This window comes from Artibeus jamaicensis, unplaced genomic scaffold (genome assembly GCF_021234435.1).
Source record: "Artibeus jamaicensis isolate MK-2021 breed Jamaican fruit bat unplaced genomic scaffold, CSHL_Jam_final contig_1582, whole genome shotgun sequence".
Lineage (NCBI taxonomy): Eukaryota > Metazoa > Chordata > Mammalia > Chiroptera > Phyllostomidae > Artibeus > Artibeus jamaicensis.
Window position 1 is genome coordinate 158804 of NW_026521309.1, and position 16666 is coordinate 175469.

The following is a 16666-nucleotide window of genomic DNA, read 5'->3' on the forward strand; positions in this document are numbered from 1 at the left end:
AGGATTCTGTAATAAAATACCGTAGGCTGGGTGGCTGAAACAACAGGAATTTGTTTTTCAAAGCTGTGGAGGCTGAAAAGTCCAAGATCAAGGTGCTGGCGAATTCATATCCCCATTAAGGGCTCTGTTTGTGACTTTTGGACAGCCACCTTCTTGTGAAGTAAAAGAGAAAGTGGGCACTTTCATGTGTCTCTTTTTATAAGGGCACTAATCTCGTTATGAGGGCCCCATCCTCATGACCTCATACGAACCTAACCCTAAGTACCACCTCCCAAAGGCCCCGTCGCCAGATATAGTCACGTTGGGGACAGGGCTTCAACCTATCAATTCAGGGGCACACAATTCAGTTCAGAGCAAATACCTTTTATAAAAACATGCAGATAAGTCAAAGTATTTAATTATATGGAGACTACTAGGTATAAAAGAAGTGTAAGAAACAATAGCTGGGTTATGCTAATAAGCCAGGTGGTGAGGGACAAATACCATATGATCTCACCTTTAACTGGAACCTAATCAACAAAAGAAAAGAAGCAAGCAAAATATAAACAGAGACACTGAAATTAAGAACAATCTGACAGCAGACAGAGGGGAGGTGGGAGGGGGTAGTGGGGGGAAGGGTTTATAGGAACTATAAAGGACACATGGACAAAAGCAAGGTGTGGGAGGCGGGTGTGGCTGGGGTGGGGGTAAATGCAGAAAACTAATTGAACAACAATAAAATAATTTAAAAAAAGAAAAACAGTAGCTTGATAGCATCAGTTAGGGTATCTTACACTTCAACATCAGTAAGATATTCAGTTGGAAGGGAAAGAAATGTGACTTGAGGACAGACAAGATAGACAGGAGAGTGGAGCAGACAAGGTACCAAGGATGTCTGCGGCGAGAGGACGGAGCAGAGCAGGCCCATGGCGTGCCAGGCACAGTGTGTGCAGCTGAGAACAACCCAGCCCTGCCCTCACGGAGCTCACTGCCTAGCGGGAGACCGAACGCGAGCACATGAACAAGCAAGGGAGGTTTCAGGGTGTGATAAGGGCCTCCGCAGGAAGGACCAGGGTGCATGTGAGTCATGATGGAGACAGTGCAGGGCACGGACGGAGAGATGCTCTAGAGCAGAGAGGCTGCCTGGGAGGTGGTATTCGAATACCCTGAAGGAGGAGGATAATCTAGCAAAGAATGGGAGAAAAGACTCTTCAAGGCCTAAGGAGCATCAGAGACAGAACTAAAAAAGAGGCAGCCAAGTGGTTGGGCATAATGAGCAGGAGGGAGAATGTGGTGGGGGCTCGGAGCAGGTGGTGTGACCTCATGAGTGGCTCACAAAGATCACTCTGACTGCTGGGTGGAGAGCAGCTGGCGGAGTCCCAGTCCATTTGGGAGGCTGTTTCCGTGGTCCACTGGGGACACAGTAGTGGTTTGGGTTTGCGTGGAGGCAGAGATGAAGAGAAGCACAGTAGGGTTTGGGGGTGGAAAGGCCAGCATTACCGGTGGGTTGGATGGGAGCACTGAGGCAAAGGCCACAGTCACGGATGGCTTCTAGGGAGAATGGGGGAGGATTAACCGGGTGGGTGGGCGTGCTGGCAGAAGTTACTCATTCAAACCGTGGGCCTGGTTGAGATCCCTAAGGAGGGAATGTTAGTAGATGACGATCTGGGGCCCAGCATCACAGGTTAGAGAGCAAGGCAGACGGGTGGGTGGCGTTGGCTGGTGCGCTGGACTGCTGGGGGCTACTGAAGGCAGCTGGGTGTGAGGACAGGGCCCTGGGTTTGAGCCCTGGCCCCACCTGCCGCTGCCTGTGCTGCTTTGGGCAACTCGACTCAGAGAATAGGGGTTGATCCCTGCCCTCCAGGGCCAAAGGGAGGACCAGAAGCAAATGCCCGAGTTTAGTGGCCGGTAGGAGGCAGAGGCTGTGCTGCTGCCACTAACCCGTCGACACCAACCACGACTGCTCTGTTAGTATTATTCTGATGAAGAGAAGAATGACAAAGACTTGCCTTTGGGCACCAACGTCTAAGTATCACAGCCAAGGCCAGAGATGTCTCACAGTATGCTGAAGGCACCCAGTTTTGTGCCTCGTTTGTCCCTTCCCCTGAAGCTCATGAATCTCGACTTGCTTCTGAACTCTGTCATCCTGACCCAGGTTTGGGGACCCAGTCATGAAATTAAGCTGTGTCCACATTTACCGTGACATGCCGTGACAGCCTTTTGCATTTGCCTCTTCCCGAATCTCACCCCACCCACCCTCGTTGCCATCCTTGTTCCTCCCCAGTCAGAGTTGACTCCCCAGAGGATCCTTTTCTCCCCTGTGTCTCAGGATTAGGCGCTTGGGAAAAAGACCCTTTCAGCCCCATGTTGGCCGAGCCTGCCTCATGCCCTCTGGAAGCGTTTGCAGGAATGCAGGCTCGGGTGGCAGGAGGGCTGAGACCTAACTGCAGGTATTCACGGGACCATCTCCCTTATCCGTTTACCTCAAGCTTTCACACCTGAGGAGGTGACGGACGCGTAAGGCGATGCTGGCTCCCAGCGCTCAGCACCCTTGGCAGGCAGTCGTTGCCAAGGCTGTTGGTAGTGGCCACTCACACCTTTGCTGAGAAAAGCCTCCTTTCACCCTGCTCTTTTCATTTCTTTTGTCTCCCTTCTGTCTTTCTTCTTTCCCCTCTGCCCTGCCTGGTCTCAGATGTTCCTTGACTTGGTCTGGGCTGCAGGTCCCTCCATCCTTTGCCCCAGGACCTGGTGCCCCCACTCAGGCACATCATCTGCTCCTGCCCCTGCCGTGGAGTCTTTGTCCCCAAGGGGCCTTTGCAAGTCAGCTCAGCCCTGGCAGCCCAAGTGCTGGGCCTCTGCCAAGAGCTGTGTGCGTGAGTGGACAGTGCCCAGCTGGACCCCACGGGCCGGTCCCAGGCCCTGCTCCCTGCAGCAGCGAGGAAGGCCCTGGGGTTTTTGTTGGCCGCGGCCTGGCTGGGGGAAGCAGGGGGTGGAGACGGGGGGCAGGGAGGCTGGGAGAAAGCCACCCTTCCTGTGGTGCCTGCTGATAATTGGCTCTCCGGAACCAGCTTGGGACACGAGGGCCAGCTGGGTCAGGAAGTGGTGTACAATGCTGCCTTTTCAGGGGGACACTGCATGGTCTTGGGTCCTGTGTGACTCCAGGGAAATCTGGAAAAACAGCCTATTCTCAGAGGATGTTCTCTAACCTTGACCGGAGGTGAGAGATTGAGCCCTGAACTTCCACCCTCTGCCCTGGCAGGGCCCCCAGGCTTTGCCCAGTTCAGAACCCAATTATTTTCTTCAGAGAGAGTCTGGGAAGGGAGAGAGAGGAAGCAGATTTTCTCAAGAGACTGTGAATCATGTACCTGGTACTCTCCAGAGTGGGGGAGCAGGCAGTCTTGAATGATTTATTAAGACTCTACGCCCTGCCTTAGCAACTGCGGGCCCTCGAGGGAAGAAGGCAGTAGTGTCCTTGCCCTCAGGATTTTGCTCTGAGGTGAGACAATGTAACATACTAAGTGTCAGACTCATGAAGAGAATCAGGAATTCAAGAAAAAAGAAGAAACAGTGGTTACTGGCCAGAGTAGCCTGGCAAGTCCAAAGGAAGGTGACATTTGGTCTGTGCTGGGAAGACAGGCGGGGATTTGAAGGAAGAAGGACGAGGAAGAGCCCGTCCCACAGGGTGGGATCCCAGGCACCAAGTGTTACGTAAGGATAGGAAACTCACTGTAGCTTGGAATTTCTGCCCTGGAAATGCCCCTGTGCCTGGCATTCCCATGGCCCTGGAGGACCCACAGCAGGCCTCTACGAGCCCAGAATGCTGAGGCTCAGCCCTGCCTCTGAGCTCAGAAAGCCTTGCCACAGAAACCGGGCATGGGCCTGCCGTCACAGGCTGGACGCTGCTTCCTGGGGGCTCTGCTTGGGGAGGTGTTGGTTGGAGAACTTTGGGCACATTGGCTGCAGTAAGTGTGTTCCTGTGAGCCTGCCAGAGATGCAGGAAAGGGGTCTGGGGAAGTCCTGACAAGGGCAGGCAGGACTTGTGGGTGGCTCGTGGCTATTGGTTTGGGAGGAAACTTTGTTGCATAGCCCAGTGCTCGGCTTTGTTAGCATCCTGAACTTGTGCTGGATGCTAACCTTGACTCTGAATGTCCACACAGAAGTTGTCCCACACTTCTTTCATCAGGGAACTGAAGCAGCAACTCCTCAAACTCAGGAGGATGAAGGGTATTTGTATTAAGACCCTTCCCTGCTCAAGAGCCTTCTGTGGCTCCCTGGTATCCATCAGGTCACAATTTCCCGCCCTGATATCCAAAGCCCTCCATCGTCTGAGGGCCTTTACAGAGTCTAAACATGGCAAGGGACCTAGAAGTCATCTAATCCAGCCTGAGCCAATCAGTCTTTTCTGAAATAACCCTGAGGAGAGGTTGTCTCACTTCTGCCTATAATCAGGGGTGTCAAACTCATGTTCACCAGGGGGCCACATCAGCCTCACGGTTGCCTTCAAAGGGCCGAATGTCATTTTCGGGCTGTACGAATATAACTACTCCTTAACAGCCAAGCGAGAGCTCGGTGCAGGTGCCAGGCAGGATAGAACAAGGTGGAGGGCTGGATTTGGCCTGCGGGCCTGTGGCCTATGTGCTTCTAATGATGGGGAGGTCTTTCATGGGCACCTTTAAGTTTATCCAGAAATGGCCTGCCTGTAGTCGTACTAATTGGTCGAGGTTTGATCCTCTGGAATCAATCCTTTCCCACATGCCCACCTTTCAGAAGATTGATTTCCTCTAAGTTCTCTTCAGGTCCTGCATCCATCCTAGTCTAGGACACTTTCTTTTCCAAGTGGTCTCGTTTGTCAGTTTCCCTTTAAGAAGCCTAAAACTGAATAGAGTTTTTACTTGTGAATTGATCTGCATAGTGCATTGGAACCACCCCCCCCCCCTGCCTTCTGAACACTATACTCCTTTTAATTCGTAAGATCAGACTAGCATTTTGATCAGCCATATCAACATGTAGCTTCTATCAGGTTAGCAGCCAGACACCTAAATTGTTTTCAAGTGCTACTTTGAGGCTTCTTTACCCTGTGCCAGTGAGTTTAGACCTAAATGTAGGAAATTTCCTTTACACCTACTGGGTTGCATCTTGTGAAGTTTAACCCATTTTCCCAGCCTGTGGGAACTGTTCAGGTTCAGATTCTGTTCGTGTGGAGTAGAGGGCCGTGTCTAGTGTGGAGACGTGACCCGGTGCCCGAGTCACAGGCCCACACTGCCGTCTCAGTCCCAGCTCCACACTGGCTGGGGGAGTGGCCTTGGGAGATTTGTTCACCTTTCTAAGCCTTGATTTCTGTATTTGTAAAATGGAGCTGGTTAGTAGTGACGCTCACCTACTCATAGAATGTAGAGTTATAAGACCTTAACGAGATAATTCCTACAAAATGTGTAATTAGCACTGAGCCTGGGAGTAAGCGCTCATCGGCCGCCCGTTACCTTGATGGTTACAGCTGCTGCCACTGCTGGGTCATTTCTTCATTCTCTTTAAAGTGACCATTTCTCACCCCAGGCCTTGCTGGCCTCATTGTCCTTTGCTCACAATGCCTCTGTGCCCTGCTTCTATTCTAGAACCCACTCGTGTGGGTTCAAAACCTCCGCAGCACCTTGGATGCACCCTTCTGCTGCATCCCCTGTGGATGGGAGCTCCTACCTCATATAGGGTTCTTAACATTTTCACTTCTATCATTTCAGCTGAAGCCTTTACTTTTTCACATGTCTGCTATTAATGGCTTTCTCCCTCGACTCCCTCCCTCCTGGCTCCGTCTTCCTTTACCCCAGCTCTCGCAGTGCTGCTGGTCAGTGTTCCTCCAGCTGCTTCTGTCTTTTCCTGCCCTCAAAGCCCACTGGCTTTCCACACCCAGCACCACCTCCCCTTCTGGCTTCATCCTCCTCCCTGCCTTGTATAGACGCTGCCCTCCAGCCAAACCTGCCTGTCTGCTCCAGGCCTTTCTGTTCTGTCGTCCCTTGTGCTTCCTCCGTCTGGAGCCTGTCCTCCCTGTCCCTGACCCATCCCCACGCCTGCAAGCCCCTCCATGGTTCAGGGCTCTGCTTGCAGATCCGATTGGAAGTGCATAGTATGACCTTGGGCAAGTAGCTTAGCCTTTCTGTGTGCTCCTGAACGCCCCCCCCCCCCCTGAGTTTGCATGCAGCACAAATAAAAGAAGTAGGTAAACTGCAGGGGACAAGTTACTCCTCTCTTCCTCTGAGAAGTCTTTCCTGAGCAGCATCACCATTTCAAGGGGTTTGTCCTTCCTTAAACATTTAGAGCACAGAACATTTCTAATTTATAGCCACACACACACAGAGAACCTATAGATACAACGTCAGGGTGTTCTACTGCTTAAAGAAGTTTTCAGGATTATTTTGTTGTTGTTGTTGTTGTTGTTGCAAGGCCAAAATGACCACAAGCTTGGGCACTTGGGTTGATCAATGTAAAAAAATATTTGTGGAATAAATGTAAATGCCACCCATCACAGGTCTTCTCTCGAGGCTCTGACCTGATTTCTAGAATATTCCACCAACATGGGTCTTCTCTTCTTCCTCTCTGCTTGTACTAGTGTCTCTGCCAGTCCCACTAGAACTTGACCATGTCCAGTTCAGCACCTTAGCGGATTTGGGTCTCTTATCACTTTACATGTTTATGTCCTTTATAATTTCTTATGGCGTGCAGGCAACCTTTAAGGGCTCAGCAGAGGCAGTGACTTTGCCTAGAGCTGTGTCTGCAGCCAGGAGGGACATAGTTTGAACTGCCATCAGTACCCGAGGAAATCTGAAGGAAAGGGAATGGCCCGGGATGGGCCTGGAAACTGACGCTGAGGAACAGGGTCCAAGTAAGGATTTGTTAAGAGGAAGCTGGAAGCTCTCGGCCTTTGTAGGTCACGTGAATGGCTTCGCTGAGAGATGTGTAGGGAATGAACTGCTTACCTCTCTCCCATGGCATCTCTCACACGAGATTCCTTCTCAGCAGAGCCCGTGTCATGTGCTGGAGGGAGGAGGGAAGGAAGCATCTGCACTCTCCTCACCCACAGGAGGACCGGCCTCACGGGAGAGGGATGCCGCGTTAGTCTCCTGGGGCCGCCATAACAAGTCACCACAAATTGGGCGGTTTAAAACAACAAAGATGTGTTCTCTCACAGTTATGGAGGCCAGACGTCCAAAGTCAGTGGACACAAGGCCATGCCCCCTCCGAAGGCTCTGGGAAGCGTCCTTTTCTGCCTCTCCTAGCTCCTGGGGGTTGCGGTCCTCCTGGGTGTTCCTTGGCTTGTAAAGACATCACTTAGACCTCTGCCTCCATCTTCACATGGCCTTTTCCAAAATTACTATTATTTCACTTTACAGTAAAAGTTTGTATTCAGTATTATTCTGTATTCACATGCTCTTCTTACGAGGACATCAATCATATTGGATTCAGGGCCCACCCTAACCCAGTATGACCTCATCTTAACCAGTTACACCTCAGAAGCCCTGTTTTCAAATGAGATCCCATTCACAGGCACTGGGAGATTTGGACTTGAACATATCGTTTTAGGGGCAGGGTCACAATTCAACCCACATCAGAGCTTGTGCTGTTACACAGTTGAATCTGGTAGGGAGGAAAAAACATGTGGAAAAGTGGGCTTAACACATCCAAACATTTTGCAAACCAGGTATAAAAACATATCTCAATAAAGCCTAGAAATAATTTATTTTATACTATATATACACCCATATATGAGGTCTGTTCAGAAAGTATCCAGCCATGTAATATGAAAACTAGAGACATTTACTGAAGAAGATACAAGAAACACTGCACGCAGGACAATGACACCTCAGTGCCCTTCAAAGTAGGCACCTTGGGACCTCACACAGTTCTCCCAGTCACCATCCGCTGCCTTATCATATTTTCCTGAATCTCATCGACAACTTGAAATCTCTTTACTTTCAAAGGTGATTTTAGTTTTGGGAAAAGCCGGAAGTCACAGGGTGCTAATTCTGGGCTGTTGGGGGGCTGAGTCACCCAGGTGACTTTGTCACCTGGGATTTGATGTTTCACAAAAAAAACTCTGCATGAGATGTGATGCATGAGCAGGCACATTGTCATGATGAAGCTGCCAATCACCAGTTGCCCGTAGCTGCAGCCTTCTGAATCATTCAAATAGATTCTGTGGAGGAATGTTCAAGCTTCACACTAAATTTGATGCAGATTCATTGCTCTACTCACTCATTCAGTCATTTTGAATATACTGGCCACAAAGTAGCTGTGCTCACTCAGCAGCATCTACCGCCCCCACGGACTAGTACAGTGAAGTCGTCATTGCTCATGTGTGCACATCCAGTCCACTCTCCTTGGCTGCCAGGTTACAGTGATAGTGTGCAAATTGTTCTCATATTAACAATGGCTGGACTTTTTCTGGACAGACCTCACTGTAAGTACATGTGCATATGTACATATGTATTTTTTTCAGCTAAAGGCTCAAATATGAAAAAACAATAAAACACTTAGAAGAAAATATAAGAGTCTGCCAGGGATAGAAGAAACCTTAAATAAACAGAGAAGTTATAAAAGATAAGATGCACACACTTAACTATGTAAGGCAATAAACAATCATAACATATAAGACCAGGAAATACAAATTAAAGTAGTGATCACATGTCACACACCCATGAGACCAACAAAACGATTAGAGGCGATAACCCCCGTTGTTGGTGGGGACGCTTTTATAATTGTCAGTGGAAAGATGAACTGTTAGCGCCTTTTTAGAAGGCAAGATGGCACCCTTATTTGCATCCTGATTAGAGCGACTGCAAGAAAGCTTTTCTGTTGTGATACAATAGGGAAATGTGAGCAACAACCATTTGATGTTATTAGGGAATTGTCTTTAAAATTTTCAGTGTGATTTATAATATTTTTAAAGAGTCCTTTTTCCTTAGAGAGTCATGCTGAATATATACTGTGAAAATGACGTTAACACCTGAGAGTTTACTTCAGATAATCCAAAGGTCCCAGGTGTCAAAGCAAGGGTCAGCACGCTACAGCCACAGCCAAAGCCAGACCACCACCTGGGTTTTAAATAAAGTTTTATTGGAACACAGCCACACTCATTCAGTTACTTTTTTTTTTTAATCGCTGAGGCTGCTTTTGCGCTACAGCAGCAGAGTTAAACCTGCAGCAGCTAAAATATTTACACATAAAATCATTGCAACCTCTCATCCATAAAGAAGCATGTTTGGCTAAAAGTTTGTGATGGTTGGTTCTGGGGCCTTATGATATGAAGGCTTATTATACTAGTCTTCATACTTATCTGTGTTTGGACTTTTCCGTAATGAAAAGTTTAAAAAAAATTGACCTAGTAATCTCACTCCTAGAACTCTATCCCTTGGAAATAAAAACATCAATTAATAAGGATATGGATATAAAAGAATGTTTACTAAAATAGTTTACAGTGATTAAAAAACTGAAAATAAATTGCCTTCCAACATGGAAAAGCTTGTATAAACTACATCCACCCACACTGTGGAATATGATGTCTTTTTGAAGAATGAACTAGAATAGAGTTTTGCCATTCCACTTGGTGAATTTTTCATGAGATATTTTCAAGTGAGAAAAACAATGTAAAAAAGTCTGTATGTGACAGTTTGGTTTTGTAGAACCATGGCAAAATTTACCCCTTCAGTGTGTGGGGGTGAGTGTGTCGGGGGGTGCATAACAGGTTATTAATGTGGGTTGGGGTGAAGTGATGTCTACGGAAGGGAAGCAAAGCAAAGCACAAACAGGACAAACCTATACTCACAAACACAGCCTATGTGATATGATCCTGTGTGTGTTTCTATCAATTCTATTCGTATGTATATCTGCTTTGATAAATTAAAAAGAGTTCTGCTTTTTTTTAATAACTGGAAAGGAGTACATATTTTTAATGTCCTTTGATGTAAGTACGGAAATAAAAGGGAATTTGGTTAGGCGCTGTGAAGTGCCCGAGAGCGGGAAAACAAGAGACCAGAGCGACCTGGGCCAGCCAGGGAAGGCTCCGCGGAAGGTTCTGGTGGTGAGAGGGTGGCCGGATGGTCTTTGGGCTACAGTCACTCCCTGATCTCAGCGCTTCTTCCTCCTCCTCCCAGAGAAATAATGTTTCCCTGGGGGATGAAGAAGCATCCCTTTGTGCAGGCTTTAATTGCCATGTTGTTGTGCCAAGTGAAGAGTGGCAGGCGGGCGCGGCAGCTGGGCACAGCCAATGCCAGGCAGCACAGCCCACTGCCTTAGGACAGTCTGAGCCAGCTGGCCTGGGAGCACTGCCCACCTCTGCCCCCCGCTGGGGGCCAAGCACTGGGACAGTGGGGCAGAAGGGTCTGTGGAGAGGGGGAGAGGAGTCACTAGAAGGAGAGAGGGGTGGGGCCTCTGGGAAGGTCTCGGCCACTCTCTGAAGCTTATTCATCTCATCCTCCCTTTCCCTTCCCCTCCCTCTTGTTTTTCAGACTGTCAGCATCAATAAGGCCATTAATACGCAGGAAGTGGCTGTAAAGGAAAAACACGCCAGAAATATCCTTTTGGATGTTGCTTGAAGACCAGCCCTGAGGGGGTTCAAATTGTGGAGACTGAGGTCAGGGTGAAGTGTCCTTGCTCAGCTGCAGGAAGGGGAACCCCCACGCAGGCCAGGCCCCCGCAGGGTTGAGCACTGTCAGTTGGCAGCAGCTGGCCCCAGACACCAAGGCCCATTAGGGCGGAAGGGGCCGGAGGGGCCGTCTAGCCCAGTGCTTCGACTTACCAAAGATCCCAGTCCCTCCTAGGACTTCCACTTCCCAGACCGCCAAGTCCTTTCTTCAGAGACACTTCCTCAGAACATCAGAGGGATTTTCTTTTTTCTTTTCTTTTTTAAAAATCCTCACTCAAGGATATGTTTATTGATTTTAGGGAGAGGGAGAAAAACATTCCTCGGTTGCCTCCTGTATATTCCCCAACTGGGAATCCAACCCGCAGTCTTTTTCTGGTGTACAGGACGATGCTCCAACCAAGGGAGCCAGCGTGCCAGGGCTACCAGAGGGCTTTGCAGCTGCGCCGTAAAATCACTCCAGGTCCTGCACTTAGTGTAGGGCCTGTAGGGCCACACTGATCACCCCTTTGGGGACATGATAATCTTCTCTTCTCCGAGCACAAAACAAAACAAAGGTCTCAGCTTCCGTGGTTGGCCTTAAGCCATCACAGGGTTCGCCCTAACCCAGAAGGGGAGGCGATGGGGACCCCAAGGAGGTTTAGGGAACCAGTGACCGGAAGGTTTTCAGTGCTGAGTTGGCAGTGCCCCGGCTGAGCTCTATCACGGGTCTGTGGCTTTGGAGAGAAGTGCAAGCAGCACTGTGGCGGGGGCACCCCTGGGGATCTGCCCCTGAGGTATAGAGTCCAAGAGCTGGAGGGCAGTCAAAGGAGAGGCTGCCAGTGGGGTCGAGCCTTTATCTGTGTGTGTGACAGGAGCAGGACACCTGTCAGGGCGAGTGTAGGCTGGGCTTCCGCCTGGGACGGGCAGCTCTTCTTGCCTGGGCTCGTCGTGATGGCCACACCACAGCCAGTCGGTCCTGAACAGTTCGTCTTGGCACCATCCCACCTCGGCTCCTGCAGGACACCCCCTAGGTTATATGCCCAGAGCTAGCAGGCCCATGGGAAATGTTGCTCACAGCAGGTACTGCGCTTCAGAGGAGGGAAAGCAGCCTGTCTTTGGTGGGGAGATGCTTTGTGTGGAATCAGAGCTTTGCTGCGGGGTGGGGGCTATCGAGCCTCTCCCTGGCACCCCAGAAGCCTGCCCGGCAGCGAGCCAGCTCAACCTGGCCCCTTCATTCCCAGAAAGACATAGTCCCTTTGCTTTATTGCGTCAAGGAAAATCCATTTGATTTTTTTCAGAATTACCTAGTCCCAATTCTTACCATCACCTGCTGAGAACTTGTGATCAGTCTGGTGCAAGATAAGAAGGAAGAGAGAGACAGTTGTAGGCCAGTGTGCTCCTCCAGACGGGGGATTGCACAGGGAGGACCGGGAGGCCGCCTGGGGCAAAGGAGGAGGAGTATGGGAGGCAGGGTCCTGCCTCTGGACCGTGAGGCCCCCATGAGCCTTAGTTCTCTTGTCCGTCAGATGAGAGAGTTGGTTGAAGAAGATATCAAAGGTCTCCTGTTCCAGCTCTTAATGTTCTTTGCCTCTCTCTTTTTTTAAAAAAAGATTTTATTTATTTGTTTATTTATTTTTTAGAGAGAGGGTAAGTGAGAGAGAAAGAGAGGGAGAGAAACATCCATGTGTGGTTGCCTCTCACGTGCCCCTTACTGAGGACCTGGCCCACAACCCAGGCATGTGCCCTGCCTGGGAATCGAACCTGGGACCCTTTGGTTCACAGGCCTGCTCTCAATCCACGGAGCTACACCAGCCAGGGCTGATTCTCAATTTTTCAGTGGTAGATAAATGCTGGAAAGATCAACTTCTTACAGTAGAGTTGTAAAGCCTAGACATTTATCCTTTCTCTATTCTTTTAAAGAGCATCAGTCACCCTAGTGCCTTAGACTTCAGAAGTGCTGTCAGACATTCGTTTATCCCAGGTACCCAACTGGTGAACAGGTGGGCCCCCTAGCACCACCACTTCCAGAGGCTGGGGCTGAGTCTTGTTTTTCTTTATACCCCTGAGTGCCTTTTACAGTGCCCAACACATAATAGGGACATTAAAATGCTTATGCAGTCAGAGAAGGACAGAAAAGGCCTCTCTCCCAGCCAGAGTGTGCAGCTAGCTCCACGCCTGCTCCTGCTACGTCCCGGCAAACCGCCCTCCGGTAGAGTAAGTGCTGTCAGTGTGAGAGAGAAGTGATCGCACGAGGGAGGGGGTGCTACTGTCTCTCTTCTTGGCTCTTTTCTAGTCCAGGGGGCTGTGTTTTAGGTGAAGACAGCTGTTTCAGAAATGCAAGTCCAAGAGCTGATTTCAGCCACCAGACCCCAGAGTCTATGTTCAAGGCCCCCCCCCCCCCCCCAAATGCAGGTTTCAGGCTAGGGAAGGAACTTAATGGTATCTTCTAGTTCTAGCTCAGAAAAAAAGCAACGTGTGTCTGGGTGAGTCACAGTTTGTGGCCTGAGGCAAGTCTTTCTGCCCTAAACGCCACTGTGAGCCTCGATGAAGAACTTCATGTTGGAAGCAAAGAGCTGCCCTTGGGGTTGATGATGCCCACTTCCTGGGTATGTGAGGCCTGTTTGAACAGACACTGACAACAGAAATGTGGGCACCCTCTCCTCGCCCCAGAGACTTCGCTGTTCACAGAGGTCTGGAGTGCTGACTTAGAGGCGCGTGAGGCCAGGTGGGCAGTTATTACATACTGTGGCAGGTGGTCCCTGGGTAGTGTGGGTGCCATTTGGAGTCAAATCTGGGGAGGAAGTGGCCCCAGGATTCCACATACAGGGAGTTCAGATTGGTAGGAGATGAAAGCATCCTTGGACAAGGCCAGGAAGGTTTACGGAAGAGTCGGGGTATCAGAGTCATTTTAAGTTTAGGGAAAAGGCATTTTACATGAAGCCTGCTGCATTCAGCGAAAGAGCAGAGTGCCCGGTGGAGAGGAGTCGGGTGCTACCGGCCACATTCTCCCTCTTCGAAGGCGCACCAGGGCCCCTGCTGGCCCAGAGAGCACTTGTGCAAGCTAGAAAAAGACATCCCTCCCAAGAGACATTTCCATCTCTGGGGAAATGATCTAACAAAATGTATTTGATTGGAATGAGACACTTCATTGCCATCTGTCAAAAAATTGCCCAATAAATGTACAGATCTGTGGTATCTTAGTTTTAAGCAGTGTCCCCTCCCAGGTAGAGCTACTGCCCCAGACAATTACACAACCCCCCACAGAAGCCTGTTGCAGGCTTGACCTCGAGGATTGGCTGGTTGCCCCAGGCAGGGCCGGTGCCTTTGTTTTCCATGACCCTCCCTCACCTTGCATACTGGGCACCCACCATGAGAAAGGGGCGCAGACCTTCTGGTCTGTCGTCAACCGGCTGCCCCTGTCCAGCAACGCCGTGCTCTGCTGGAAGTTCTGCCACGTGTTCCACAAACTCCTCCGAGATGGACATGCAAACGTGAGTTCCTGGGGTTACGGGGGTGGCCAGAGGGCCAGAGACCCACATGGGGAACACGTGATTGCCTGGGCCACAGAGGCCACGGTCCACTCCTGCACTGAGGGGGGGAGCTGCCCCCTTTCCCTGGCCTTTTGGTTACTGGTTAAAGGTGGGGTTGTCTCTCTCTGAGCAGCCTCTCCATCCCACCTGGGACCCATCCTTTACCGTCACCTGTGTCCTCCCCTCGCATAGGCTGTTCTCTTTCCTCCCCAGGTCCTGAAGGACTCTCTGAGATACAAAAACGAATTGAGTGACATGAGCAGGATGTGGGTGAGTTTGGAGATTTGCATGAGGGCTACTTGGGCCTCTTTAGTCTTCCTCAGAGGCCACAGAACACGGACTAGGAATGGAACAAATTCATCTCTTTCAACTTGTTTAGGATTTCTCTCAGCATCAGGGAGGGGTCAAGGGTGCCCCCAAACAGTACCATGATACCCACAGTCTTACCTGGGGTCCCTAGAAGCTGTAGAGAAGTTCTAGGGCCTGGGAACTGCTTCTGCCAGTGGCACCCTGTCACAGCGTTCTCCGGCACTGGGGTTCCCTCAGCAGTGACACTGCCACAGTTCCCACCTCTCATTTAAACCGGTCCTGTTGGGGTCACCGTATGCTGAGAACCAGCATTCCCACTTCTCAGTGCCCTAGGCTGAGAGGTAGGTGACAATATTCCAATCGATTTGATTGGAAGGAGTGTTTTTACGCACATACCAGAATGCCTCTAGATTCCAACACCCAGTGAGACATATATGTGTATGGGCGGGAGGTGATCTGCATTTTGAAGGCACTGCCAGGTTGATTCCGGTGTGTCCCTTTGCCCTCACCAGTGGGGGACTGCGACGTTAGCCCTTTCCTTCAAACTCTGACCTGCATCTGTGCACTCACAACATAGCCGCTGTGTGGTCCAGTCTGCCCATTACGGATGAGGGGCTCCAGGCCCAGAGAGGGAAGTGGCGGTGCCCAGTCACAAGGCCGGTTCAATGGAACAGGCTGAGAGTGGTCCCCAGACCTGGATACCGGAGAGCTTCTGTTGTGTCCCTGAACACGTAGTGTCAGGTCTCTCTCTTTTTTGTTAGAATTTGCCTGGTATGCCTTTTTCCATCCTTTTATTTTTGACTTTTCTACATTCGTATGTCTTAAAAATATCACTTGTAAATAGCAATTATTTGGATTTTGTTGTCGGTTTGGTAAAGACAGCGGTTTTTGTCTTTCAGCTGTGCGTGTGCTCCATTTACGTTCTAATGCGTGATACGTTTAGATTTACGTCTCCACCTCATTGGTGCCCTTTCTCCATCTGTTTGGTGTCTCTCACCATGTCTTCTGTTGGACCGATTATTTTTTCTCATTCCAGTCTTCTCTAGTTGCCAGTTGGGAGAGTAAAACAATCTCTGCTTTTATATTTTATTTTTTGGTATATTGTCTAATAACGACAAAATGCCTGTTTAGTTTGTCGAGGTCTGAAGTTCATGTCTCTCTCAGTTTCCCGTGTAACAGTGACCGAAGAACGTGTTAACTCTGCTCCTTCTCAACTTACATGTTCCTGCCATGTATTTACTTTTGGTCATTTGTTCTTTTTAAACCCTATAACATAAACACAGTTTTCATTTTCACCAATATCTTTATTGACTTGGATATTTTGAGTATGTTGACTTTTTCCCACTATTGGCTTCCAGTGAGTGGAGGTCAGAGGTGCTGCTAAACATCTTCCAATGCATCAGACAGCCCCACAGCAAAGAATTATTTGGCAAAAAAAATAGTACCAAGAAACTTTGGAAACCATTTTTGACATATACAGTCGATCACAGCACCTTCTCCATACACTGCATAAATCTTTTCTTGTGTTTCAGTTGTGTTTTTATTTTTCCTGGAATAATAAAGAATAATATGCCCAAAATGTTGCTTATTTAATATTAAAATGGCTGCATAAAAATTCACCATTTTTTTATAAGTTTCTTTTTTTTTTTTAGTGCACGCTGATATGACATCCGTCACAATACAACCTAACAAAATTGTTTTGAATGAAATTCAAGACAACGATGCCCTACTAGAGCCATTGTATAGAAAAAACTAAACGAATTTTTTGGCCAACCCAATATTTTATTTTAATTGTTTTAGTCTGTGTTTTTCATTTCTTCTTACATCTCGTATCTTCCATCTGAGATAACTTTCTCTCTGCCTGAACAATTTCCTTTACAACTTCCTTTAGTGAAAAAGTCTGTTGGTGGCCAACAGCTGTTTTTAGTTGTTTGAGCATGTCTTTATTTCACCCTCATTCATGGAACGTATTTTCTCTGCGTTTAGAATCTCGGTGTGGCCATTATTTTCTGTCCTCACATAGAAGGTACTATTCACACTCGCCTTCCACTGACTTGCAGCTTTCATTTCGAGGCCGTCTGCCGTCAGACTCAGCGGCGCCCCTGGGAAGCTGGACTGTGTTTTTATATCTGGCCATTTTAAAGGTCTCAGTGCATGTCTGGGTGGGGTTCTCTGGACTCCTTAGACCTGCAGGTTAGTATCTTTCGTTAGCTATGAAAAGTTCTCATTGTTTCTT

The 16666-nt window shown here is 49.1% G+C and overlaps 1 protein-coding gene across 1 annotated transcript in view; it reads left to right on the forward strand.

Moving 5' to 3' along the window:
• Nucleotides 1-16666, forward strand: part of HIP1 (huntingtin interacting protein 1) — a 139193-nt gene that overhangs the window by 81223 nt on the left and 41304 nt on the right. Inside the window, exons 2-4 of the mRNA XM_053669419.1 lie at nucleotides 10476-10539; nucleotides 13940-14082; nucleotides 14335-14391. Of these exons, the coding sequence (XP_053525394.1) occupies nucleotides 10476-10539; nucleotides 13940-14082; nucleotides 14335-14391 (264 nt within the window). The remainder of the gene's footprint in view (nucleotides 1-10475; nucleotides 10540-13939; nucleotides 14083-14334; nucleotides 14392-16666) is intronic.